The sequence below is a fragment of the Ciconia boyciana genome, chromosome 7 (genome assembly GCF_034638445.1).
Source record: "Ciconia boyciana chromosome 7, ASM3463844v1, whole genome shotgun sequence".
Classification (NCBI taxonomy): Eukaryota; Metazoa; Chordata; class Aves; order Ciconiiformes; family Ciconiidae; genus Ciconia; species Ciconia boyciana.
In genome coordinates this window covers 3,225,988-3,253,095 of record NC_132940.1, presented here as the reverse complement: position 1 = coordinate 3,253,095, position 27,108 = coordinate 3,225,988, and the positions used below count along the sequence as shown (strand labels likewise).

The following is a 27,108-nucleotide window of genomic DNA, read 5'->3' as shown; positions in this document are numbered from 1 at the left end:
TACAAAAGCCCAACTCTTTAATTTTGGTTAACTAGCCTGCATGAATACTGCACTAGCATGGTGACACTTCTTCCAGTGACACAAGCTGCAGCACAGCAGTTGCACTCTGCCTTCAATATCAACAGGACTTACTGTATGACCTGTTGTCAGAAGTAGAACACAAGGAAAGTACAAAAAAACTGGCCAGCAAAGGAATATATAGGCAATGGAGGTTTGCATTACACTGAGAGGTGAGCTCTTAGTGACAAACTGGGGTAATAGGAAATGCACCTCAGATTTTGGAGAGAAAGTGTGCCACATCTACACACAGGAGAATTTACATAACAATTTGAATTGGATGCACAGGCACCAGGCCTGAAGGAAATGCAGGACAGTCACGTTACACAGAATGATTAAAAAAAAATATAACGCCATAGAGGAGAGAAGAGCAGCTGTGGTATACCCATGTTGATGCTGAGCTGTGAGTTAGACTTTCTTGGATAGATGTCAAAGATCTATGTCCAGATTCCACCAGAGGACAAGTTGAAGCATCAACTAAAAAGGCAGGGCAACACAACAGGAGAATAAGATTTCAAGAACAAAAATACAGACAGTGTTGAAGAAGAATGAGAATAAAGATTTTTTTTAAAAAATTTTCCTAATAAGAGATCACAAGAGTCTCTGGTGAATGCAATTTCAGTTGAGTAAAAAGGATGGAAATGGATGGGGGACTATCTAGGATAAATGTATTAGCAGCAAGAAGTATGAACATGCTCACTGAGGAAGGAAACTTTCAGATTTTTAGCTAGACTAAAGCTTAAACTCAAAGTAGTTTTACTGAGCATATACAACTTCCATATTAAAAAACCTCATAACTTCCAGGACTTCCAAATTAGGTAACTTCCCATAAAGATGAAAGGCACCCCTGACACAATCCAACTTACAGAGATTCACAGCTTCCCACTTTTTCACCAAGCTCTATCACAGAGGAAACAAATATTTCCTTTGTCTAACTCTTAGGGACGGATGTGTTTGTTTTGGCTGAAATACATAAACACATTTAGCTTGACACCTCACTGTTGCCACAGAAAATTTCGGTTCACTTTTCAGCTGAGATTTGGCAATGTTATAAACAATTAAATATCTTTTTCATAACAGAAAAGATCAAGCAATACTAACAAAATGAGACACTAGCAGCCTTACTTCTAACACATTTTATCACTTCTCCTTCCTCACATCTATCAAGTTTAGGAAAGCAGTTTATCAGATACTTCATCTGAAACATTTATTTAGGTGCTTTACTAACTGTTGACTGCCCAAAATCCATTAATGTCAGGAAGCTTATAGCTTAAAATAAGATTGTGGCAGAAAAGACAATTTTAAAAGATTTTGCAAAGCAAACATGAAATTTCACCATGACCATCTGTGGCTAGATTTTAATCAAAAAGTGGCCTGCATTACTGGCCCTGTATCTTTGGCAGTTAATGCTTCCAAAAATAAAGTAAAGGAATGTACACTTTCAGAAGAGTCTGGAAAGGCAAAACATACCTTCCTTTCAGCAGTTTAATTACGATACCTTGTTGTGTAGTACTATGAGCGTGACTCCTGTAATTGGCAGTGTCATACGCCCCACACTACCAGCGAAAGACAGAACTGGCTGGACAGTTGTAATGCAAACCCTGCATTAATCTGTACCTATAACTGTAAGCCTGCCATTCAGTGCCTTTGAATATCCAATCCTGTGGAATTAGAAGTATTAAAAAATAATCGCTATTAATTTAATTCTGTATGAAATATTAATCTTTCACAAGGAAAAATGCATCCACAACGTGCTTAATCCACTTACGCATCCTCCTCTGTTTGAGGCTGCCCTCTTCTGGATAACCTGCTTTCTGAATCATTCTGCTCAGTTCCATCTCCTAGGAGGTTCACAAGAAAGAAAAGAAACAATAAAGATGAAAATAAGATATCGAGTATTTGAAGCACATGAAATAGGTTTTTGTACGAACCCTGACTCTTCAATGACCTTTTAGGAAGAGAAAAAAACCAAAACTCACTTATGAAGCAGGACAGATCCCCTTGTAATGAAACACACTACGTTCACTATAATTTACTCTTTCATAATTGGACCTCTCATCAATCACATTACATTTGTATTTGTGGAAACCTTGGGATTATAGTATTAACAACTGGAAGTTAGTATAATTCTGACACAGTTACTGTGTTCTACTCAGAAGCTTTTTATCCTATTAACTGCCTAAATACAGTGTATTAGCACAGAGCATTATCATGAAATTACTGTAATGACTGAGCAGTGAAACCTCCATTTTCCTTTAATAAAAAGTGCCTGGCCCCCAACTCCATCTTGTAAACAGCTACAAAGAGATACTGCAAATTACTTCCAAAGGCTCTGACATGCTATATTGACAATATAATATTCTGGCTCGTCATATGATGGGGCATGATAAATCATATGCCAGTTGCCATTATTCTGCATGGCGAGTCATGTTTCTACATTTCAGTGCACTGATATTTTGAGCAGATGCATGCTTCTGTGAGGAAACAGGAATAGGATATTACCACAAAAGTCCATTCCCATGGATTTGTTAATAAAACCTAGGCTCACATCTGGTGTTGGTAAACTGGCGGACTGCCTTTCTGTCCCTGTAGGTTGAGCATTCTTAAATGATCAGATTCCAAGATAAGCGTCTAACACAGACTGCTCTCCCAAAGCAGGTGGACAGTGGGATGTTTTCAGTGATGCTGATTAGATTAAGAAAGTTAGTGCTGCACTAAAATAACATCTTTGGCTCACAGGCTGCTATCTACTTGAGATTGTTCAACAGCCACTTACAAAGGCCTCATTACGTATATTGTTATGTATAACAGTACACCTCTGATCACAAAAGACTTTCTGAATAGCCATCTATTTACACAACTTATCACAACCTATACAATTCAGACAGAAATCGTATTAGAACAAAAACAGATTAAAATTTTATCTTGTGTATCAATTACTATTGTTTTTAAAGTCAGTACATTAGCTTGTCAATTCTGCTTGCCCTCCAATTAGCATATCAGGAGGGTGATGTACTAGCAGAAAAAAGTACTGCATCCCTCCTCACTAATACTTGAAAACCAGTATATACTGTCACATGTGATCGGATCCCACAGTACAATAGTCTTTGGTGAATCTACTGAAACTAGTGAGGCCATAACTATTAACGGTATTGTGCTCCGCACAATCCACATGGCCACCTTTCAACACTTTAAGCATTTTATCTGCCTAGGTTCCAGCAATGAAGATGTCACATCTGAATAGCAGAAATGATTTCTGTTTAGTTGTGGCTGAAGTTGAAAACATCATATAATGTGGAGTTTTTGTAACTTCCACCTTAAGAATTTCCCCCCTCAACAGCCACACACTCAGTCTCTCATTTTCTACTGCAATGTAAAAGCTCCCTTTTTTGGACACAGTTGTAATTCTCCTGTGCAATGGACTTCTTTTGGTTCTGACACTCATTAAAGCAAAATGGTGGAGGTGTATGCATACATCCAAAGGGGGAGAAGCATAATCATGCATTCATTTTTTTCGGCCATGAGACCACTAGTGCATTCAACAATTAGTGACTTAGAACTGCATACCATTAATTCAGCTTTAGATTTCGCTGTACTGGTAGCCAATCAAACTATACTCATCTATCCAAAACCCAAGAAAGATTTTTTTTCTGGTGCCAAAGAAGTTCACGAGGTGTTTTAAATTAGTTCTTATCTACTGTCCCTCCAACAGATGCATACATGTTCTAACAAATGCTCCATATTGAAAAGCTGTTATTGTAAGGTGAAATTCACCTTTAAGTGAAAGATTTGGAGGAAACTACAACAGGTCTTTACTGTGGCCTTAACAAATGCATTGACCCTAGAACAGACCCTCTGGAATGAGGTGCTTTTCACATTTCATTGTAATACGTCTCCTTTCTGACATCAGACTAAAAAAGAGAGACCACGCTAAGCATTAAACACTTTGATTTCTTCTTGCTAGATCTAAATTATTACATATAAGTATCAGTGCTCAAGGATAAATTAACTTTTAATTTTAATATTTTGTAAAACATTTAGAAATACCTCAGAATGACAAGGTGCTATAAAAGTTTAAGCTGTTCCACTACAGTAGCTAAAGGTTAAGACCCCAAAAGATTTCATTTTAAATCTAAGTATTTGTAGAACTTGCACTTAAGTCAGTCATCAATTATCAAACAGATACTACTTTTAGACCAGTACTATGGAATGGATTGATTTGAATAAAAATAAATTGCTTTAAAATAAATCTTAAAAGTATGTTAGCCAGCAATGATGAGAAACTAGTGAAGATTTAGTATTCTGCTATTTTAATAATTTATGTCATAAATGGGCTGTGAGATTTGGGGTAGTTAGGCAATACATGAATTATCAGGCAGCCCAATAGGATATACATTGGACAACATCATAAAGACACACTATCTTATAATTGGGTTGATTCATGTCTTCTCCTAAAATAAATGTTACTTTTGAACAATTTTAGCATTCTGAAGGTATTTAGTCTTTTTTGAGGCACTCCTCCACACTGTTATTCAAAAGAAAGTCATATTCATAAGACAAGTAATTTCCATCTGTCTCCTCAGTGAGATAGATGCATGCAACTTTGTGTACTTCGCATAATGCAAAATAAGTTTTCATAGCTAATGGCATTAATTTTGTAATAATTTTCATTCTGTTGTTTTCTTACATATTGGTCACAGAAAAATAGACTATAGGTTATACTCTAACACCTCACTTACAGGTGATAAGCATAATCTATTAAAACACTACAACACTTAAAACACAAGTGTCTTTTCAGAAGGAGAAAAGAAATTGTGGGTTTAAAAGGACAACCTGAAGCCTGTGGTATAAGAGGAAGTCTTATATACCACCATCTTGTAGCTATATGAACATAGGGAAAAAAAAAAAAAAAGATGGCTAGTACTACATTACTGAATAATTATGCATCTAAATGTCAGCTATGATCATGTGATCAGTCTTTTTATAGGTAAAAAGAATCTTCCCCTATGTCCATACTTAATATCAGTAAGGAAATACACATGTTCACCTTTCCCATTGACATCCTAATATACAGGCACTTTAACACAAGACATTTTGCCCCCTTTTTTCTTTCACCTAAGAGATAAGGCATGTCATACAAATGCAGAGGTGCTGAAAGAGTTTTAAAACTTGAGAAGATTTAAATGTCTGTGTATTATCATGTCTTGTGTCACCAAAAAGGCATCAACTAAAACTAAAGGAAAAAGGTCATTAAAGCAGGTAATTACAAACATGTAGGGATATTCAAGAGAACATATCTAAAGAGCCATAGCATTTTTAATTCTGTATCTGACTGCTATCATTATATAAAATTTTAAAAGCTTTTTGCAAAGGTAAGTGTTAAAGTGCACGTGTTAAAGTGCAGCCAGGCTGAGGTATAGTTTCATATTCTGCAGACAGCCACAAAATTAAAATCTGCATTTATACATAAAAAGGTAGAAGTTTTTTTTCAGAACTGCCTTTGTGATGTGGCAACACTAACAGAAAGCTTACTGCTCCCAGTGCCTCAACTTGTAGTCAATCAGGACATAGATCATTCTAATCTGCTTCTTCCCTCAGGATACAGGCAATCTTAATTCAGTGATCATCAGCAGCTAGGTATAACATGCAGTCACTTTTCTTGAATCTGAATACTTCTTGCTCCATTCTGGGTGAGAATGTAGCATGCCACATCATGACAAAACAATTAATCGAAGTATGGTATGCGCTGACCTTTCCATGACATGACAGATGCCAGTACAGGCATACCAATTGATTGCACTAACAACAGCCATATCTCTGATCTGTCGGAGAAGACCTATTGGCAACTCTTCTCATTGAAAGGTTTCTTCATACAGGATGAAGAGATTCATATTTACCACGAGGGGGAGGGAAAAAAAAAGAAAAAAAAAAAAAAGACACATAGGCTCTTCATTTCATCCGGAAAGTACCATCAAATCCTGAGACTGGTATAGGATTTAATACATGCAAACATAAGATTTCCTTCTAACTGATGAAAGCAGAGACTGCCATAGAAATCTGTCCTGGGAATACTTTGAAAATATGTTTCTCTCTGTAGAAAAATAGAGTAGATAAATTCACATGTTAAAGACATAAATTCCCTAACAAAGTCAGAATGCTGCTCACTGGAAGGGTTTCTTCGAACAGTAAGAAGAAAATTGGAAAACAGTGGGGTTAGATTGCTATCTTACTTGGTTTAAACTCCAAGGAGAAAATTCAACACATAACCAGGGATATCTGTGGGAATACTTAAGACAATGCTTCAAGCAACTTTGTTGAAGAGGGAAAATAATCCCAAAGAGAAACTGTTTATAGTCTTTTAAGAATGCAGGGGTCTATACTTTAAAGGCCTGATAAAATGTCACTTAAGATTTCTGGATGTGAACTAAGTGGGAGCGTGGTGATACCCACTGTGCCAAATAATCATCTTTTTAGGAATCAAGAAGCCGCCATTAGTTTTGAGAGGAGGAATTGTTCACAAGACAGGGTAGGCACTGTGGCAAAGATCTTTACTTTCTGGTAGACAGAAGCTTACTCCCTCCATCCCAAACCAGGCAGTACATAAACCAGGCCTTTCATTGCAAATCTCAACATAGTTCTCAAAAGGCTACAAAATTAAAGATGCATCAACTGCACACATCTTAAATTTTGTGAAGGCAAGGGTGTTCTAAAATACAGGTCCTTTCAAGATACTAGGTTTGCACAAATAGTTGAGACAGGCTATCACTCACTGAAAGAACGGGGAGAAATTAGTATAATTCTTCCTCCACAGGTTTCTTGGGATTTCAGTGGTTGAACCAGTCATTTTTGTACTAGTTCCAGGGGCAAATGCCTAATTCAAAAGCATTGCACTGGTGGAGAAGAACAGCTGTTCTGGGGAGAACTGGAATCAGCAGAGAACTTGGTAGGAAAGTTGTGAATCTTCCAACTAGCAGCGAGTGCTCATGAAAAACTCGACTGTGTTAAAAGGTGTTTGACAAACAGGTAACGAGGACACAAAGCCAGGCCATAATGAAGACTGGCAGCACGATAAAGAATTAGGATATAACTGCTTCTGTTTCGTTTCCTAGCATGACTACTAATTAGGAAAATAAAAACCAAAACAAAACCCCTGCACAGAGGCCTGTAACAAGGCAAAACTATACTGCCACCAAAACACCCAATACTTCCAAGCTTCCTCAAGTACTCTGCTATTTTTAATAAGGAAAAGGGATGTAATGCTCACAGATTGTAGTATTTTCAGCTCGAAGGCTTCCAATAATTTTCATTTTTAGTTCAGCCAGTTTTGTCAGAATCCCAAAACTTAATGATCACATTCCTTTAAAACAAAAAACCCCCCTTTTTTCCTGGAGGAAAAATCCACTTTTGCAGATGCATCATGAGAGCATATGGTGCAACAGCTAGTGCAAAAATCTGCAGACCTCTAGATAAATTTCAAACAGTGGTTATTCTATCCTGCTCAGAATATTTCTACTCATCATAATTCATGAATGTTAGCAAGACCTCAATTACTGCACATAAATTCCAAAATATATGGGGCATAAAAAGCTCTTTAACCCAACAAAAAGGCATAACAAGAACTGATGGCTGAAAATTAAAGCCAGACAAATTCAAAATCAGAGAGGAAATTTTTTTTTTTAAATAGTGAAGGTAATTGAACAAGGAACTTGCTAACAAGGGAAGTGATGGATTATTATTATTATTTTTAAAATAATTTGAAGTCTTCAAATAAAGACTTAACCTTCTTTCTAGGAGTTGTACTGCAAGGAAATAAAAGCTCTTGGGCTCTATATGGGAAAGATGACAAGAAAGTATTTTTGTAATTTTTTTTTAATATAAAAAAGTCACACCAGGTGACCTAATGGTTCCTTAACACTTAAAAAGACCACAACCTACGTAGTCATAAAAGCAGGTTAGACTACTGAAAATATACTTCTTGAGCCGTAATAGTTTGCATCAAAAACTGTGACGATGTAACTAAGTGGACATATATCCTAAAGTGAACTGGAAATAATATAATTATAAAAAGGCATATTTTCTGAGAGCTAATGACATTCAGTGTTATGTTAGATTAATTAAAAATGGCCTTGAAGTGCCTTACTATGAAAAAAAATAGTAGAAAATTACCTAAAAGAATGCAAAGCAGAAGAGTTAAACTAACTGAACTTGCCTTTTAGCTTTGATTTGACAAAAAACTACGTAACTTTCAATATTCATAGAGAAAGACTCAGAGCTGAGAAATGCTATATGTATGTATGCATGCATACATGCATGCAAGCATTTACCACCGGAAACCTGCAAGTACATAAACCAGGACTTGCATTGCAAATCTCAACATAGTTCTCAAAAGGCCACAAAATTAAACATGCATCAACTGCACACATCTTTTCTTTCCCGCTCTCCTGACCACGAGAGAGTCCGGACCTCAGCTGTGTATTGTAACCAATGGATCGCACTGCCTGGCAAGAGTAAACCAGGACTTCCTTGCAATAATCTGAAGTAGCACACAGCAACTTCAGAACATCTCCCCATATAATCCAAAGAAGAACAAAGTCACTGTCAGTAGCACGTACCATTTCTGCCAACGAAAGTTGGGACTTAGAAAGAAAGCAAAGGACATTGGAACATAAACATGCCTAACCAGTGGAATTAATGGAATTATTGACAAAAATGCCAGTGCAGTGGTTTTTTGCTGAGCCAAAGTCAAACATTTTTAGCATTGATCAACAGAAAGCAAAACTTGTTTCATAAACAAGTTGTTTCATAAACACCCCCAAGATTTATACTGAAAAGATTCAAGCTTTAAAAATCAACATCAGCTTTTCCAACAGAGACTACAATTCCTTAAGAGGAAAAGAAATCAAACATACCACATGAGACATAAGTTACTAAATCAAGCCAATAACTAGAAAAATATTGCAGTAAGAGAGAATGTTCAACTAACCATTTGATGGGTGATTTCTGAGATTTTGTGCATTATGACTCGTGGGAGATGAAAATGGACTCATTTGGCACGTTCCTGTTGTCGGTGAGTAAGAGCTTAGATTTTTCTTTTTGGTCTTCAAAGGTGTTGCACCAGATGGCTAAAATGTAGCAAAAGACGAAGAATCTAGATGAACATTGGCTAAAGATAAAGCAGTACCTATATCCATCTAAACCTCCCACAGCTGTAAACTTCCCTTCTGCAAACTAAATACATTCTGGCCTCTACCTTTCCTATCAGTAGAGTTACATATTGCACCCCAAACCAGACAAAGCCTCTCTGAACATTTACTATCTGCCAATAGATTTTTCTAAGTCATTCCTAACTGTACGTACTCCCATTTATGGAAAGCCCGTGTTAAATGTCATGATGCATTGACCTTCGCTGGCTGCCAGCTGCCCATCAAGCCTCTCTATCGCTCCCCCCTCCTCATCAAGGTTAGTTTTACTCAAAAAAATAAAAAGTGCTTCAAACACTAGCCTCCCAGTTTTCATAAACAAAATGTATGTGGTTTCTAAACATTTAGGTATTCTGGCATGAACATTTGGGGTTTTTGTTTGGTTGGTTTTTTTTTCTTTTTAAAAGCAGTCAAAACCTGGTATTATTTTTCTTACGGTATTGAGAATTTAAGACACATGAACTATAAGCAAATATTTTTAGATTTTAATTCTATCAAAAGAGAGTTATTTTTAATGATTTTCTAAACAAGTGTTAATTAAAAAAACCCCAAGCAAGTCCCTTAAATCCAAAATTTTGTCACTGACAGGATTTCAATATGTCTAATGATATAAAAGGAGCTATTTAATGATGCTAAAGGAATTGTGCAGAGAAGTTTTCAGAAGAACTTGTCTGCAATTCTAAAATATTAACTGGGGTTATCTGGGACACTGTTCACTCTCTAGATTGGATGCTGAATTGCAACTCTGATAAACTGGGATTTCACTGCACTACTAATACACAGAAAAAAACCCCAACCAAACCCACACTTTGTTTGTACATAAAGGGCTTCTGCTCTAGTAACAACTTGATTCCAACTAAGAAGTCTAGCAGCTTTAAATAACATGTCAATGACTGTCAAAAAGGAGAAACAGAACACACAGAAACAGAACACATGTAGCATTTGAAGGAGACTCCATTGGCATCAGCAGCATCTTAATGTCATCTTTGACTCTTAGAAACCACTGATCAAGTGGCTACAGGATTTTCCAGGTAGCTGGATTTGAAGTAGTAAGCAACATGCAGACTACCAGACCTACAGTACTTCACTGTTACGTAACCAGCTGATCCAGTAATTAAACAAAAGAGCTGGAAGGTACACCATGTAGCAAGCTGGAAAACACAGCTTCAGAATGACGGCTTTCCCATTCTGGCCTTTCGTGTCAAGGAGATAAAGTCAGCAGGCATGTAAACTACTGCTTCCAAACAAGACTAGCCACCTCTAAAGAGGAGAATGCAAGTAGCGCACAACTGATTTCACTGTATTAACATCTGTCACGCAAAGGGACATTTGGGGCAAACCTGCTTTTTCCAGTCCCTTTCAAAATTTTCTCAAGGGGTTAAAGAAGGGCTGTCTATATACAGTGAAGCACACACTTTTTTCTATGGTTTAGTGATTTTTTTTTTCCCCCCTCTTGGAAACATAGTATCATCAAAGCAAATCCCACAGAAAAACAGACTAAGAGATTTCTTCATTTTTTAATTTGTTACAATCCTGTGGCTTTGAGTTTGAGGAGCAAATTAATTTATCTCTCTTTTTGCAACTATATGACTCATCCACTTCCCAAACACCCAGCCTTTTCTACCAACTTGAGCCTCATTCCATCTGTAAAACTGAATATCTATCATTTGTCTTCATGTCACTCGTAAGTCACTCAATTTCATACAGTATTTCTTCATTGGAAGCTTTATTGTACATGATTATTCTGTAATCTCTTTAAGTTCCATTTATTATTCCATTTATTAATGTTAGAAAAAGTATAATAGGTAAGCATATTACACTGTTTCAATACCATGAATGAAATACAAGGTGAGGATCTGGGATTTATATTCATTAAAGAACGCACAGTACTTAAGCCAAGTTGGGGGCCAAAAAAAAAAAAAATAAAAATCAGACAACCTGATATTTGCACTTCGGTAAGTGACATTTCCTCTGCAATTTCAAGTTAACAACTCGCTTATTCCCTTTTCATACTTAATAATATGTTGCCCTGTTTTGCTGGAATAAAACCCTCATGCTACTCCTTTTTAAACCAGATTAAACAAAGGGCATACAAATCTTCAAGTTCAGTAAGGATTCCTCAGCACAGGAATCTCCTGCATGTCTGGGAAAAGGGTCTACTGGGGACATGGTTGAGAGCAAAGGCAGTCTGAGTCCAGAGCATGCTACAGAATGGAAAGACAACTCTGAGAAGGCCTGAACCTCCCAGGTTTAAGGTTTCACAAATATCCCCTGGAAAATTTAACTACAGCAATTTTAGATCTCAAAAGGGGTGTACAGGTGACAAAAGCAGTATTTTTAAGGCAAATAATCAGGTTCACCAGGTAACATGTGTGAAAGCCTCAAGTCATATCAGGATATAAATCATATCAGATCACAAAGCTACATATATAAAGGTGACTTAAAGCCTCTGCAATCCAGCAGGAATCCAGGACCTGGGAAAAGGCTACATTTCATTACTGAGTAAATTAATGATAGAAAACATTAACGTTGATGTAATTAATCTTAAATTGTTGAGGTGTTAGAAGGAAACTGCTTCTAAAAAGTATACATTTACAGAGGCAATAAATACCAAACTAGGAATACAAGTTGTACCTAGAAGTATAATGGACAATTATGTAACCCTCAGAAGTTTTCTTCTCAATTCCAGACAGTTAGCAGTTGATTTAAATGGCCTGAAGCACAATACTCCTATTTTTCACACCTACATGGATATGCATACTCGTTATCTGTATGAATGAGTGTGTTTATTACAGCTTCTACTATGTTCTTGACTTCACCAAAATTTCAAGCACTTGATGATGAGTTCAAGAAGTTAACGTGTCATATAAAAGGTAAGTCTCCATTATTGGCTTTCAGTTTTCCACACTGCAAGATTATTAAATTCCTCTTGATTACATAAAAGTATAAAGAACGTTCAATATCCCCTCTAAAAAGAACACAGCACATTATTACACCCCTTTCCTGCTCTTCGCTACTGAACTCCTGTTAAAACATCCTGATCTTTTAATCTCCTCCATTTGAAGGCATTTCTTGTGCCACTTGTACCACAGCCTATGTTCACACTCACTGTCTTTCACAGAATGATATAGGTTCAAAGTATAATTTCTGCAATTATACTTTAAAACAGAGTGACAGTACATTCAATTCTAATTCAGGTGAAGACAAAATACTGATTTATGCGATGGCATTATACTTCCAGTGCTGCTTGCTATTCTATTTCTGATCTATCTTACTGCACTTTTACACAAAGCTGCAGTTTTGATATTTTTCTTCTCCTGCTCTGAGAAGGGTAGGAGTGGTAACTCTGGAGTGGTTACCCTTAATTTAGAACCTAACAGTGTTACTATTGGTCATCTGTAACATGACTTACACCGTATTTAAAAAAATTTAATTTGCTGCCCACTTACGTAGCTTTCTTATAGCTCATCGAAATTACTCTGTCTTGTTTTAGTCTTGAATACCCTAAATAATTTTGCATCAGCCATTTATACTCTTTTTGCAGTCTATCAGTACTTAAACAATACCTGATGGAAATCTTCAGTCTGTTGTCACTAATATTTTGCCACATTCAAACAGGTTGAAGAAATGTTTCAAATCATCTTTAAATGAAATATTAATTACAGTAAAGTATCAATGCCACTTTAGGCATTTAAATGTCATCAAATCTCTTTTGTAACAGGCAGAATCTCCAACCTGCTTACACTTTCAGGGTATTTTTCCTGCTTGAACAGCAGTTACCTCAGCTACTGTATTTCTGGATATGAACTAAGACTTGTTTAAGCAGGTACCTAGAAAAAGTTACTGTAGTACTCAGAAGAACAGTATTTATTTGGCAGTAAATTTCTCTTCCAGGAAGAAGAGTCTTAGACCAGTTATGATACCATACTAACATTACAAAATCTAACAATACTCATTTCTGATCTGGTTAGTCCAGGCATGCTTTGGGTAGTCTGACCAGCAGGTGGAATGAGGTTCTCCTGAATAACAGGAAAGAAATTGTAGAAACAGCAATGGATGTGGCAGAGCTAAAAACAGATACTTTGCACAAACCATGTGTGCTTATGACCTTACATTCCTTCCTACCTTCTATAACGTTATTTAATTATGGTACACTTTAAATCTTTAACATGTATGTGTTAGAGGCATCGTATGAACTAAAAATCATAGTGTAAACCTACATTACTGAGATTCCAGTAAAAGTTTTTATCATTCAGATGGGCTTTTGTTATGCTTTTTGCTGCACAAGAACCTAAATGCAGGTAACCATCAAATAACTCCTTCTTTTTATCTTACGGGGAGGGGGCAGGGAAGGAATAGCTTTAAGGCAGAAAAAGAATTCCATGTAATTTCAGCTGGACCACTCATCTACAAAAACGTTACTACAGCCTAAGAAACAGATGCAAAATTACAGTCACAGCTGCATTCCGAACAGAACAAGTTGGGTAATGGTACACTAAGCTGCTAATTAAATTGCTAATGATTTTTTTTAGTGCCACTGCGGTATTTTGCCACCTTTGTTTAAATTAAAAAAAAAAGTAGCCAGAAAATTTTTAAAACTGCAAATTTCTATCTTGCTAAATACCAGTGAGACCTCCGAATATGTGCTGCATATAAACAAATCTCTTCAAAATGACACAGATGTGATTTATTGGGAGCTTGTTTGCTGACCAGCTATTTCTCTCTATATACTTTTCCAAAATTTTCCTTCCTTTAAACAGTGCCATCCTCACAAGCTCCTCTGTATTGATGTCTGCAGTAACACCCACTGTTGGTAGGAGCAGATAATAAACTGACATATGTCATCACATGCTGGTACTGGGAGTATACTATAGCTGCATTTACAAAAAATAATAGCAACAGTACAATTTTATTTTTATTGTGATAACTGTGGTGAAATTTATTGCAGTGTTAGTACTTTATTGTTTCATTATGCTAGATTAGCTGAGGGAGGTAATTATATCCCTGACATGAAAATGCCTTTAATGTTTTCATTTCAATTTTGCAGTTTATAACATGCAGATTACAGCATTATCATAATTCCATATTGTTACATGTACAATCACATGGCAGAACATTTGCTTCCAGGATAATGGAGCTAATTTCTAATAAATGATTCCACCAAGGATCTTAACTCATTCAGCTCTTGGGTAAATAGTGATGGCAATAAAAATATGCATATTTCTCCACTATTTTCAAGTGATTCATGCAGATGTACATTACTTAAAGCCAGGCAGTTCTATGACAAATGGAATACAATAAATTTTATACTAATATTTTCAGCAGTAATTTTGTGCCTTGTTAAGATTTTTCTAGAAAACTTCCAATCTGTAACAATATAAATGCAGCTCTAATGAAATATCATGTTAATATACAGATATATATACACACATACATACATATACAGCCCAGATGATTCCATACACCAAAAAATACTTACGTTATCTTTTTTAACAGTGTCCAACTTTAATGCTCTCTTAACTCTGCAAGACAAAAACACGGACAAGTTTTATGGTCATCTAGACACAAAGATTCCTGGTAGTAAGGTCTATAATCGGTAATTTAAAAGACATTTTCCTTTCTCACGTTTCGCATTTTTTTATACTACACAAGAAAACTAATGTCATCCAAAGCAAATACATTAACTGATTAAAATACTGTGTACCAAAACCATTGCTTGTTTAGAAGGATAAAGTGTTTGCATAAGAAAATGCAATTCTCCATTTTATACTAGAGATAAAAATCAAGACACTGAAGTGAAATTGCACTGTATATTTGTCTCTTTCTCAAAGACTATAAACAATGAAAAAATGCAAAACCATTATCATTTACGTACCTTCTGAGCAAGGGTTGACATTATTTTGCCATTAGTAGAAATAATGTATTAGGCATTTAAAACACAGGTACAGCCAAGGTGAAAAAAGAAGTTCTTCCCATCATTTTAGCTCTTAACATGATTCAGTGCTACCAGACTATGACTTAACTGGGGAACAGATGCTCTATGTCTTTACAGGTCCCCAAACCATAAGAAACTATTTTCTAGTCTTCTTCACTATACTGATTCAGGAACATGCCAAGCTCTCTCTGCAAAATCTGCTCTGCTGAACTGGATGCCCAGCTGTTAATGGCAACGCTAGAAGAGGAAAGCTGAATATTTATAATACTTTATATCGTACAGCTGTCTTCTAAAGAGCAGTCATCAAAATTTTATTGAATGCAGACTAAATGCTCAAAGGAAAGAAAGGTCAACATAAATTAAGACTATTTTTCCCAGAGACAACTGAAACTTTTTAAGCACATTCCTAAATCTTAACAATAGTTTAAAGCATTATATAAAACAACGACAAAAAAAAATTTAAAATCTTTATAAGAACAGTCCCCAAGAAACATATATAGTATATAAAATTAAACAAGATTTAGAAAATACATCATATTTCAAGAACTTAGTTCACAGTTTTAATCTTGGAAAAGAATGTTTTGACTTGTAAGGAATTAAGATGACCTCATTCCAAACATATCCGTTTAAAATTTATGTTACTATTCCAAAACTGTAAATTAAAAGTATTGGAAAAATAGAATGATAACACATCTTTGAAATATAACTCAGGCAACAGTCTCATATGAATACTGTTTTACAACTATCTCTATTACAAAAAGGGGAAGAGAAGTAGTCTATCTTAAAGAAGCCAAGTAAACAGGTAACATTTAAATTAAAAAAGCATGTGAACTTCTTGCCAAAGGGCAGTCAAAGCTGTAACAGTTTGATGGAATTCCTTACAATGTAGTTCTTTTTTAAATAGAAACCCATATTGCTTAAGGAATGCAGACTCCATTACATCTTCCACCCCAGTGGCAGCAGAGAAACATATTTATTAATACATCTACTCAGAAAGGATGCTCTAGGGGCCAATGCATTTGCATGTTATACTAAGGCATGTTATGATGGAAGTTTTTACGATGGACTTCAAAAGAAGCTGGAAGCCAAAGTAAAGCAGAATCTGGACTCAACATAGCTGTAGGATGAAGATAAATGAGAAACGACATGAAAATCCCACTAAATTATAAACATTTAGAAAATTTCTTAGAGAGAAAGTTGTGGACTGGTCAAGACTACGTTCTTTGAAGTCTGTTGAGTAGTGCGTACATCAATAGAGTTGCAGACAGCCCAAATTTCTCTCTGCTGGCCTGCAAAACCCCTGCAAACACCCTGAGCTATGGCAGCAAAGAGGCAGCCTCATTCCAGTCAAGCACCTCAACATTGGAAGGAGCTGCATGGATACAATTTTGGCTTCAGGAGGTCAACTTTGCCTCGCTTTTCCCAATCCATCCTACCCAGCAGCCTAGTTTGCTGGTGGGCTTGTTTTTAATGATTGTCTTTTGATGCCATAATGTGAGAAGGTAAATCTCAAAATAAGTTAAAATTTTTGCTCTTAACCTACACACAGTCTCTGGCTAGGACCACTGAAACAAAATTCATCCAGACATCTAACATGAAGACCCAGTTGGCCAAAGTGTCTTCTCTCAGATCTTTCAAAAGATGAACATGGAGAAAAGCCAACATGTGCATTTAGGTGCAAACAAAATTCCTAAAGTATTTCAGGAAACACCATGGAGGAAGAGGACCAGCTTTAGTTTGGTTTATCTTTTTTATATGGCTGGAAAAGCCTTGCTGTGGCTATAGTATAGAATCAAATGTCAGAGTGTAAACAAGAAAAGGAGACAGAAAGATGAGGCATATGCGATGACAGTACACAACAACTTATTTACCTGAGTTTCCTAACCTTGAATTGGTTCAAAATTCCCTGCCAAGGCTTAATTTATTTTCTTAACTATGCAGAGTATGATGGCACATGTTTATAGCTAGCTGTACAATCTGCAATGATTATTTTGCCCATAATATTTACCAGGTTAAAGAACTACATATTACTTCTAGAGCGTACTGTTCATCTATCATTCCAGGTCATATTGTCAGTTCCTTGCTAATACTGGGAGACCTTTACTCACCTGAATGGTGCTTTGATGAAACCACTTATATGAGGAACTGCTTAACAGTGAGAGCCTAGGTATGCAATTTAACTTTCTATAAAGAAATTGATTTTTTATATTGTTTTTAATTCCACAAACACTTACCTGTCTCTCACAATTCATTTATGAATGAATGCTATAGTAACAGTGACGTACAGATTTAATGCACAAAAAAAGAACATACAGAGTCAGGGACTTGATTATATAATTTCATTAAAAATACCCTAGAGACTATTGTAGTGCAATATGAGGCCATTTCAGCTAGCTTCCTCTTAAGTTTCTGCTTTCACTCGGGAAAAAAGAAAACACCTCTACGCTATTTACATACTGCTTCATCTTCAAAACCTGCCAGCAAAAATGTCTTATTAATTGGAAAAGCAGAAAGAACACATGATCATTTTCTACGTTCAGCTTACGTGGTAGTTAAACTCAGTGTGCAACCACTGAGAAACAGACTTAAACACCAAAAAATCAAAGCTTGTGTATTGATGTTTCCTTCATATTACTACTGTCTGGCATGATTACTTCCACTTCCAGTGGTCAAGAGAAAGACTGGCAGAAGTTGGAACCTATGTTAGCTCTAACATAAGTTATCTTTGAAATCGCATAAGGAGCTGTAAATATCCCAAGCCTATATATAGGCAGCATCTTATGGCCTCACCTTACTGCTGTTGAAGTTAGCAACATCCTACACATTTTCTTTATTGTTCTTCAGAAGCCCACGATTAGCAAAGATACACAAGAATAGCATCAGACTTACGTGACTATTGCTTGATAAATTGCAAAGAATAGGAGAGATATGAACAGGATTTATTCCGATTGGAGCCAATATGAAGAGATACAGCCTGATGGAAAACGGACACGGAAGGTGTCATGCCCTTATCACCACAGGCCTGCAATACCTTCCCACAGCAGTCTGCAGCACAAAGCCCTGGTGTCAAACTCTGCACAACCCATCCACGACATGGCTCCTGCCACTCTTCCACCCCCTACCACACAGCCTCACATGGGGTGCGCAGAGATAAACAAACTCCCCCTTGGCTGGTGAAGCCGGGAACAGACACGTAACGTGAAGTATTACTCATGCCAGTGGGCATCACCCACCCAAACTCCGTCTGGACAAGGCTCTGCCCCAAGGAACAACCATCTTAGATATTTCCCGGTCCCATCCAACAACTGGAAGACGGAGCTAGAAACAAAACCCGCCCTTCCCCACGCAACGGCGTGCTCCTCCCCTCTCCAGGATAACCTGAGGAGCACATTTCTCCTCAGGGAACAAGCTCGCCGCTGTATAGGAAGCCCGCAGGCCGCCGGGGAGAACCGCTCCGCCTCACAGCGTCCCACACGGGCCCTCGCTCCATCGGCCGCCCGCCCCGCCCCGCTCCAACGGCTGCCGGGGCGCCCTCAGGGGCCGCCCCGCTGCGGAGAGGATCGGCGGCCAGCGGGGAAGCGGCGGAGAGCGGCGCACTGGAGCCGAGTTTACCCGCTCCGCCGCCCCTGCCCGATACCTACGACATTGCGGCGCCTGGAGCCGCTCCCGCCGCCTTTGCAGATCTCCCGCCGCCGCCGTGCACCGGTCAAACGCCGCCGGCTGGAAACGGCGCTGAGAGGGCGGGACGCGGCTCCGGCAGGGCGGGCCCGAGAGCGGCGGAGGCGGCGGGCCGGGGGCGGGGGGGAGCCCGCGCCCGTCAGGCCTGCGGGGCGGGGGCCGGCTCGTCGGGCCCCGCTACCCCTGCGCTCGGTGCTGTGCAACGGTCGGAGCCGGGCCGGTGGCGGCTTCCACCCGCGGGAAGGTTTGTGCGAGGCCAGCTTGGGCCGGAGGTGAGGTGTGGCCAAACCCGGCCCCTCAGGGCTGCTGGGGGCGCCGGGCAGGGCGGAGGGTCCCCGACGTGCGGGGTGAGAGAGTTGATTCCCATCTGACGGGCTGGGGGAAGGGGATTGTAATGTCTTTTGCGCGAGGGTGGGTGGTAAATTTTGCCCAAGAAGACCCCTGCGCCCACCGGAGAGGGGGGTAATGAGATGCATGTGGTAAAAGAGTTTTCTCATTTCAGGTGAGCGAGGCCTGAGCGCTTGGGCTCGGAAGCTGAAGCAGCAGCAGTGCGAAGCTTCCCTGCCGGTGTGCGGTTGCTGTGGATGGAGGTGAACCCCGGCCTCGGACCCGCGGTAGGCAAGGTGAGTGTTGCCAAGAAGAGTGTGACTTAATTCCTCGTTGGAAGATGGTTTTTATTTGTTAGAATCATAGCGACTAAAATTGGAAGTAATAGTTAGGTTGTGTCGTCCTCTCACTTCAGCTGAGGCCGGATTGCTCCCCTCCGTCTACTTTGTCTAAAGTGTCATTTGTCCAGTAAAAATTTTAACAACCTAAGCCATGGGGCTGCTGGCAGCGCTGTCACTAAGCTATTGCTCACTGGATTTCTGAGCAATGTATTGGCAGCACTTCTTGGCAGAACTGTGGCCCACGTAAGAAATATCTCGGTAATGGGAAGTCTAAGGAGTATAAACGAGAGTTCACATTTTATAAACTAGTTACTGGAAAATTAACATTTATTCTTCTTTTCCTCCTTGACTTTAACCCACTTCTATTTTGTGTGTGTAACACTGGTGCTTGATTATAGTGACACCCGTTTGCAGTAACCAGACTGTATCACAGTGTCCCTATGGGGTCCTTCTAATGCCAGTGTAATATTAAAGTGTCAGGCAGGCGGCCTGTGTATTATAAATAGGGTACTTCATCCATGATAAGCGATTATTATCTTTCTTTCCCAAGTGTAAAAGACCTATATAACTCAACAAGGTGCGAGTGATTTAGGCCTCCTGAGTAAAAATCCAATGAGTCCTGAAGGGGACCCTATGATGTCGTTGTCTTGTTGCTGAACTTGAGATATTCAATTTATTATACTGGAATATATTTTCTGAAGTCAACATTGGGTAAAATAATATGAGAGGCTGTTAGACCAACAGTACAACACGATTTAGTGTCCCTCTGTGATGGCCTTCTAAAAATCTTAATCACCCTTGGTAAAAGCAGAAAGCTGCTGTTAAAGTTTGCTGGCCATTGGTGAGCAAACAGTATTAGTTACTGCTTTGAGTCATTTTAATAATTTTGAAAAAATGCATTTCATATTTTTTTCCATTCATTTACAATTATATGGGTAGTCTTCTTGTATGTAAAAGGCCTAAGTTGTGCAAAGTTTTATGCACATTCTTAGCTTCAGACTTCTTTGTTTCTATTAATTATATTTAGATAACTCTTAAAAGTAGAATCGTGTGCTTAACTTCACATACTTGAAGGATTAGGGGTTACAATTTTGACCAATTTTACTATTAGCCATATGTTTTATTGAATTATAACTGTAAAAACAGAAAACAAAAGGCCATTCTGGTATGGGTTGGCACCAGAAAAAAACAATCAATTTAATAATGATTGTATCTTTTTTTTTTAACACGGAATGTTATATGGTGTTTATGACATTACACAGTGTCTCTGCTGAATCTGTGTAAAGCTATCCAGTTTTCCAGCTAAATCAGTCTTGGAAATATGAAAGTCAACTTTTGAGTAAGGGAGAAAATCCTGACAAATACGCAGTTCAATATAAACATGCCTACATGTAGTTTTCACTGGAGGAACAAAGGGGGCTTTTACTCTGCTGTTAACACCAAGAAATATAATAGAGAATCCGACATGAGATGAGTCAGTCATGATTGTGCAGCCACAGAGCTCTCTCCAATGAGATAAGTGCTGCATCCATTCTTGATAATATTTCCTTTGTTATTGGTGTTTCGTGAAAAAGTATTTTAAATAATTCTGTGCCTCTCACACCCGTGGCCATGTTTAAATTGGCATTTTTTTCCTAAAAACACTCCACCTTTGCTACTGCTGGTGAACTGTAGCAACAATGAGAGTGGCACTGGGAGCAAAACAGCGCTAGGTATGGTATGTTCTTTAATTTACCATTGTTACAAATCATGCTAGGCATAGACAGTGGTATTAACCAACAAGTGCGCTTCTGTACAAATTCTCCCATTGTTTCTGTCATTAGGAGAATTTAGCTACCGTGGCAAGAGTAGAAATTCTAGTGGAAATGTGTAGTAAGGACAAGTCCTAGTGGTTTATTTCTAAATGTGGATAGCAGTGGGTCGTAGCACAGATAACTTGAAAATTTGTTTTTATGCTTTCAAATAACATGACTATATAATTATTGTGATATCAAATGTCTGAAATTAAAATAAAATACAATAAAATGAAACTCTTTACTGCCAATAAAGAATAAATTGTGAATAATAAGTAGAGCCCAAGCTATTTTTGTTTGTGGATCTCATGGTGCTTACCTACAAGCGTAGATAAGCATTCCTATCCCAGATTTAGAGAATGGAAAACGTATGACCTAGATGTTAGGATAATTTGTGCTAGTCTGTGTTTCAGAGGACAAAGCAGAGGCATTAATAAACGTGCAAGACAGTAACCAATTCTAACTGTAATTGTATTCTTCACAGAATGGCCAGCAGTCCTGAGAATACTGCATCGCTCTCCGTTCAGAAAGCCACACGCTCAGAAAGTTCCCAAGCAAAGAAGTCCCAGCATGCAGAAGAAGCAATCTTTTACATGAACTGCCGAGCAGCTTATTTAACTGTTTTAAAAAGCAGTTTAGAAAATATTAAATCAAAAGAACAACTCGGTTTAGGTAATTATTAGGTATTTTTTCCCCATAACTGTTGTGTGTGATGATTACAGTGGGTAGTTTACAAACAGCAGTCAGCAATTCAGTAGTGAGAGTATCCCAATGCATAAACTCAGTAACTGTTTTAAGGAATTTACAGTAGTTTTAGATAGGGTTCAGATTTCAAGTGTTGGTGGCTGTATCTTTGAAGACATTTTCATCATTTACCTGTTATAAAATATGTCATGTAGTGATTTTTCAAAGTTTATAGAAACTACCATTTCTCAAAGTTTTTCATTTTCCTCAAATCCTTAATCTTTGTTGCTAGGTGTTGGATGACTCGTGGAAGTGGGAATAGTATACAGAGCTTTTCATCTGTAAATCACCAGCATGAATGGGCAAAAGTCAATACTAGCTGACAGCTTACAGGGGACCTAAGAGAGTTGTTTAACAACACCAAATTTGATGGTAGCATTGTTGCTTACTTGAGGTGGGCCTAGCTACTGCTTTTTGATTGTGACATTTCTGCAATAAATTTTTCCCTATCCCTGACAAATGATTAAGTGATTTGGTCTCAGTTCAGTTTATAGTGGCCAGTTGCCCTGGCACAGAAAATCGCCGTAATAACTGGCATTAATTGGCACAGAGGTTTGCAGACTCATAGGAGAGGTGGTTACTGGGGCATGGATATGGTAATTTACCCTGAAAGATAGTCTCACAGATCAGTTCTAAGCCCTTTTGAGTAATATGTGAAAATATTGCCTTTCCTCTACCAACTTTGGAGTTGGTACTGTTTCAGATACTGGTGTTTCATAAGAATTCTTACTCTTATTTTATTTAAACTCCTAGTGAATTACAATGTTCCCATAGAGTAAAATCAAAAGTTTTCTTTTTTTTTAATCCATATTATATTTGTGTATAAGTGGTATTGCCGTCAGCAGTACAACAGGAAAAAATATCCCTGAATGCTTCAGCTGTAGTAAATAAAGGTTTTAGTAGATACTGAAAGCTGTGGAGCTCAGCAATGTTTGTTTTGAAAACCTATGGAATTTCGAAGTTCCTTGCATGGAATTGTTAGGAAAGTTACAAAAGTTTACCTGAAAAATGGTAGTTAGGGCTGTGTGTTGGAAATTGATTTCTTTATAATATATCTTGGTGACCGATTAAGATAAGGAAGGAGTAAGGTAAGGCAGTAATAACCTGTTTCAATTGTGAAATAGGTTTCACTATCCTAGATAAAATTCCTCACACAAATATAATACCAACTTTGCTCTCTCTTGGAGTTGTAGGATTGAGTACTATGTCTTAGCATGTTTGGGGTTCGTTTTGTTTTGTTTCTTTCTTAAAGCATTTTTATCCTTTTGTGAAAAAGCTTATTCGTGATTGTATGTAATAGCATGGGATCGTGTTAGGAAACTCGTGAAAGTGTCTTTCAGTCCTGTTTTCTACCTGGAGTTTCGTGATGTAAAAAACTTAGCTTGCTTTATTGTAAAAAATGTTTACAGCTCACATGGTTGACAAAGAAAGCATGAGAAGATGAACCTTCAGTTAGATAAAGAGAAGCAAAATGTATAATTAAAAAACTAACGCTTTTTATTTTGTGGGTTTTGGGGTGCAGCTCAGAATGCACTTGGGACTGGTGGTAGTATAGGTTGCTTTCTCAAGTCCTCTTCATAGATTATGATGCCAGTAAAAGGTATGTGTATTATGGCATTGCAGTTGTTGGTAATAAAAAACCCAAGCAACTGCTAAAGGCAAAAACATGCTATCAAATAATTTAGCTATATCATAATTCTAGTGACCAGTTTTGTTTGGGTTTTTTTTGCATATGCGAGGAAATATTTCTCACTAATGGCTGCATTGCCCGTGCCTAAAATACGTGAGGTCTCCACGTGGAAACCACCAGTATAAAAGCTGAGTGTACTTCACTGTTGCACTGATTGTTTGTAACTTCTTTCCCTGTACCAGTACATGAAATTCTACCCATTAGCAAGCACATTCTTTCAGCATGTGACTTAGTGTTATCCAGGCTTTCTCAGCTGTAATAAAAGTGCCTTTATAACATCCTGATGAGAGTTTTGGATAATCTGGATTTTAAGATAGGAGTGGTGTGAACAAATGTCATCTCTTTTATATATGCTTTGGCTTTCATCTCTATCCATATGCCACTTTGCTACATAGCAAGTGTTTGGGCATTTTGGTTTCAAGGTCAACTCAGAAAGGGCAGTTAGTTGCTCAGGCTCCCAGTCTTTCCAGAGGTATTGAAGAACTTCTTTTAAAACTTGCAAGCATTGAGAGTTGTTACAGATTTATGTTGCATCTTAAGTAAATTCTGGCATTTATCAAATGAGCGGTGCTAGTGTTTAAGCAGCTCTTGCTACGTGATGTTTGGCTAATATTCTAAACTGTGAAATATTCACTTAGAGATTGGCCCTATGAAATTTTATTCGTAGTAGTTTTACTCACGGACAGTAGCTTCATTTCCTGTGGTGTAATATTACTTAAGGTATTTAGCAGAATCAGTTTGTAAGAAGTATAAATAAAAGGTGCAGTCCAGTTGAACTTTCAAAAATACAAACTTAGGAGGCATGTAGGGTATGGCAAGTGCTGATCAGGATATGGCAAGTGCTGATCAGGATATATAAAAATACAGAATTGTCATATATTTGAAGGATACTCTGTTAAATGTAAGTGAATACTGTGCTATATTGACGTTCCAGGGAACTCGGCTATTCATGTAAACAAGTACACAGTAACTGCCCTTCCTAGGCTGACCTTGACATTGAAATCCTTAAACAATTGCTATGTGCCCAAGCGTTGCATGGATAAAAGATGTAAGCTTTGCTGTATTCTCCTGACTCCGCTTGTAGAGGTGACAGGGCAGAAATCTTTATTTAGTCCTTGGCATTCAATCGGAGATTAGCAACAAAGGTGTCTGGTTTTGTTTGTTTGTTTTTATGGTGACACAGTTGCCTACTGAGAATTGTAATGATGCCACCACCTCATTTCCCAGATGCTACTGAACTGCTCTCAGCCGGTATAGACTTGGTCAGTTGGCTAAAAACCAAGCTGTCAGCCTAGGTAAAGATGAAGGATCTTTTGCATTTCCCTAAAAAACTTGATTATATGGGAGGATATAAAAGCATCTCTCCAGTTTCAGATAGACTGTGCATTAGGATTTAATTTCACTTTAACATAATGCCTTCTTCACACTGGAAACTGATGAAAGGATGTTTTCAGTAAAGATTTTTAAGAGGCTAACTAGATCTGGCAAATTCATTTTGAAGAATGCCAGGTGTAGGTGGGACTGGTTGCATGTATGGTATTGGCTGTTGGCCTTAGCAACGTATGTCTGTTGGTATCATATTTCCTTTACATTTGAAATTCATGTTGCATAATTTGAATTGATAAGTTCAAATGTATACATGTGACATAAAAGATTGTTTAAGATAAATTCTACACTAGATCTCAATTCTTTGCAAAGTAAATGGAAAGACTTACGTGGATCTCAGTAGAAACAGGATCTAATGTGCAAGCTTACAAATAATAGGTTCTTGATATTAAGGCAGGGGATACAGGCACTGTGCTAAATTTTACACCTGTCACTTGAGGAGACTCTTTGAATTCATGGATATTTTACTTAATTAAGGATTTGAAGCTGTTAACTTTATTTAAGGGAGACATCCTATTGAGTTTGGTAGACCAGTGCACAGAAGCAAGTGGAAGCTTTAAGCAAAATATTTCCTGTGATGATGTTGTGTTACAAAAGGGCACAGGCTGCTTTCTGGTTTCTTCCTTTTTCTGTAGAAGAAAGCAGGTGTGATTCTCAGCAGTGCAGCATATGTCATCTCTGTGCTGGATCATAGTTTGTGAGGGATGATCTAGGATGCCAGGCACTGCCTGTTTCATGGCGCCTTTCAAAAGAATATGCGAGTGACCTCATCTGCCCCTCAGGCTGCTTGAACCTCTCTGGTACAAACCACAGAATTCAAGGCTGGGGAAGGTCACAGTCACTCTGTATCAGTAGAGTACAGGATGGAGACTATAAGCAAAACTTCCTTCAGACCTGCTTTTCACTTGGATTGATTGGGCTTAAAAAAAAGTCTGAACATGGAAAGTGAGTAAAGGATGTTTTGAGAAAACTCCTTTACTGACAGCTGGAATATATAGTTAATATTGTGTTTTATTGTTCAGTACTTCAACAGGCTGGAAGAAATCCATCTCAGAAGACAGTCAATAAATACTGGACTTCACAAACGACGGCACTGAATTTTGATGATTTTTGTACTATTTTAAAAAAAGAAAAACCAGCTACAAAAACTGAACTGCTCGAAGCATTTGGAAAAATAGACACAGATAACACTGGATATATTTTACATGATGAACTGTATAAACTTCTTACAACAGTAAGTATCAGTAGAAATTTAATTATCCATCTTTAACCACTAATAGAGATTTTGGAAATTAGATGGTAAAACTATTCCGAATGTGTAAACACATATTCCTGATCAAAAGAATCAATAACTGATTCCTGTTTTTTTCGGGGTTTTTCTTGCAATTTTATGTCTAATTTTCTGTGGTTATTTACTGGATCTTATACTTAGTTCATCAGGGTCTTAAAGTAAACTGTGCTGGGGTAAGTCAATACTTTGGTTAGAGATTATGCATTATCAACCCAAAGCATGCAAATGTCATAAGGCTTACCTGTACATGTCATTAATATGGCTTAAAATAATGACATTAAAAAATATCTGGAACTTCTTATTTAGCTGCTGAACTGCCACCATCTTTTTAGGTTTAATTGTATAACCTGAAAAGATAGAAAAGAATTTTTTTAAAATAGCAGCTGAGATTATGATGTTATGAGATTGTAGGAGATGGAACTTTAAAGAAAACATTAGGAAGAGTATGTTAAAATGATGAGTGTTGACAATATTAAAATCCAGGTCCTCTGAGGATCTGCAAAGCAAGCAAACAAAACCCCTGAAACAGAACAGTCTTCCAAGTTGGTGTAGAGCTGACGCTCTGACTTTAAACTACATAGATGTACATCACAGATGATTACAATGATTTTCTTTCTCTGTTCTGTCAGGTTTTTTGCTCTGTACAGCCAAAAAAAAACCCCTTTG

At 37.7% G+C, this 27,108-nt stretch overlaps 2 protein-coding genes across 4 annotated transcripts in view; one reads left to right on the top strand and one right to left on the bottom strand.

The window, feature by feature from the left end:
* The window catches only part of ITGB3BP (integrin subunit beta 3 binding protein), a 35,795-nt gene extending 16,818 nt beyond the window's left edge, over window positions 1-18,977 (bottom strand). Inside the window, exons 1-4 of the mRNA XM_072866551.1 lie at window positions 18,834-18,977; window positions 14,737-14,779; window positions 9,041-9,179; window positions 1,826-1,898 (exon numbers count right to left, since the gene is read on the bottom strand). Coding sequence (XP_072722652.1) covers window positions 1,826-1,898; window positions 9,041-9,179; window positions 14,737-14,779; window positions 18,834-18,838 — 260 coding nt within the window. The 5' untranslated portion in view covers window positions 18,839-18,977. The remainder of the gene's footprint in view (window positions 1-1,825; window positions 1,899-9,040; window positions 9,180-14,736; window positions 14,780-18,833) is intronic.
* EFCAB7 (EF-hand calcium binding domain 7) overlaps window positions 18,543-27,108 on the top strand; it is a 31,041-nt gene continuing 22,475 nt past the window's right edge. Inside the window, exons 1-4 of one of the 3 annotated variants that reach the window (XM_072866548.1) lie at window positions 18,543-19,114; window positions 19,373-19,493; window positions 21,816-22,003; window positions 26,174-26,385. In XM_072866548.1, the coding sequence (XP_072722649.1) occupies window positions 21,817-22,003; window positions 26,174-26,385 (399 nt within the window). In that variant the 5' untranslated portion in view covers window positions 18,543-19,114; window positions 19,373-19,493; window position 21,816. The other 2 variants (XM_072866546.1, XM_072866549.1) reach the window with 2 other exon arrangements.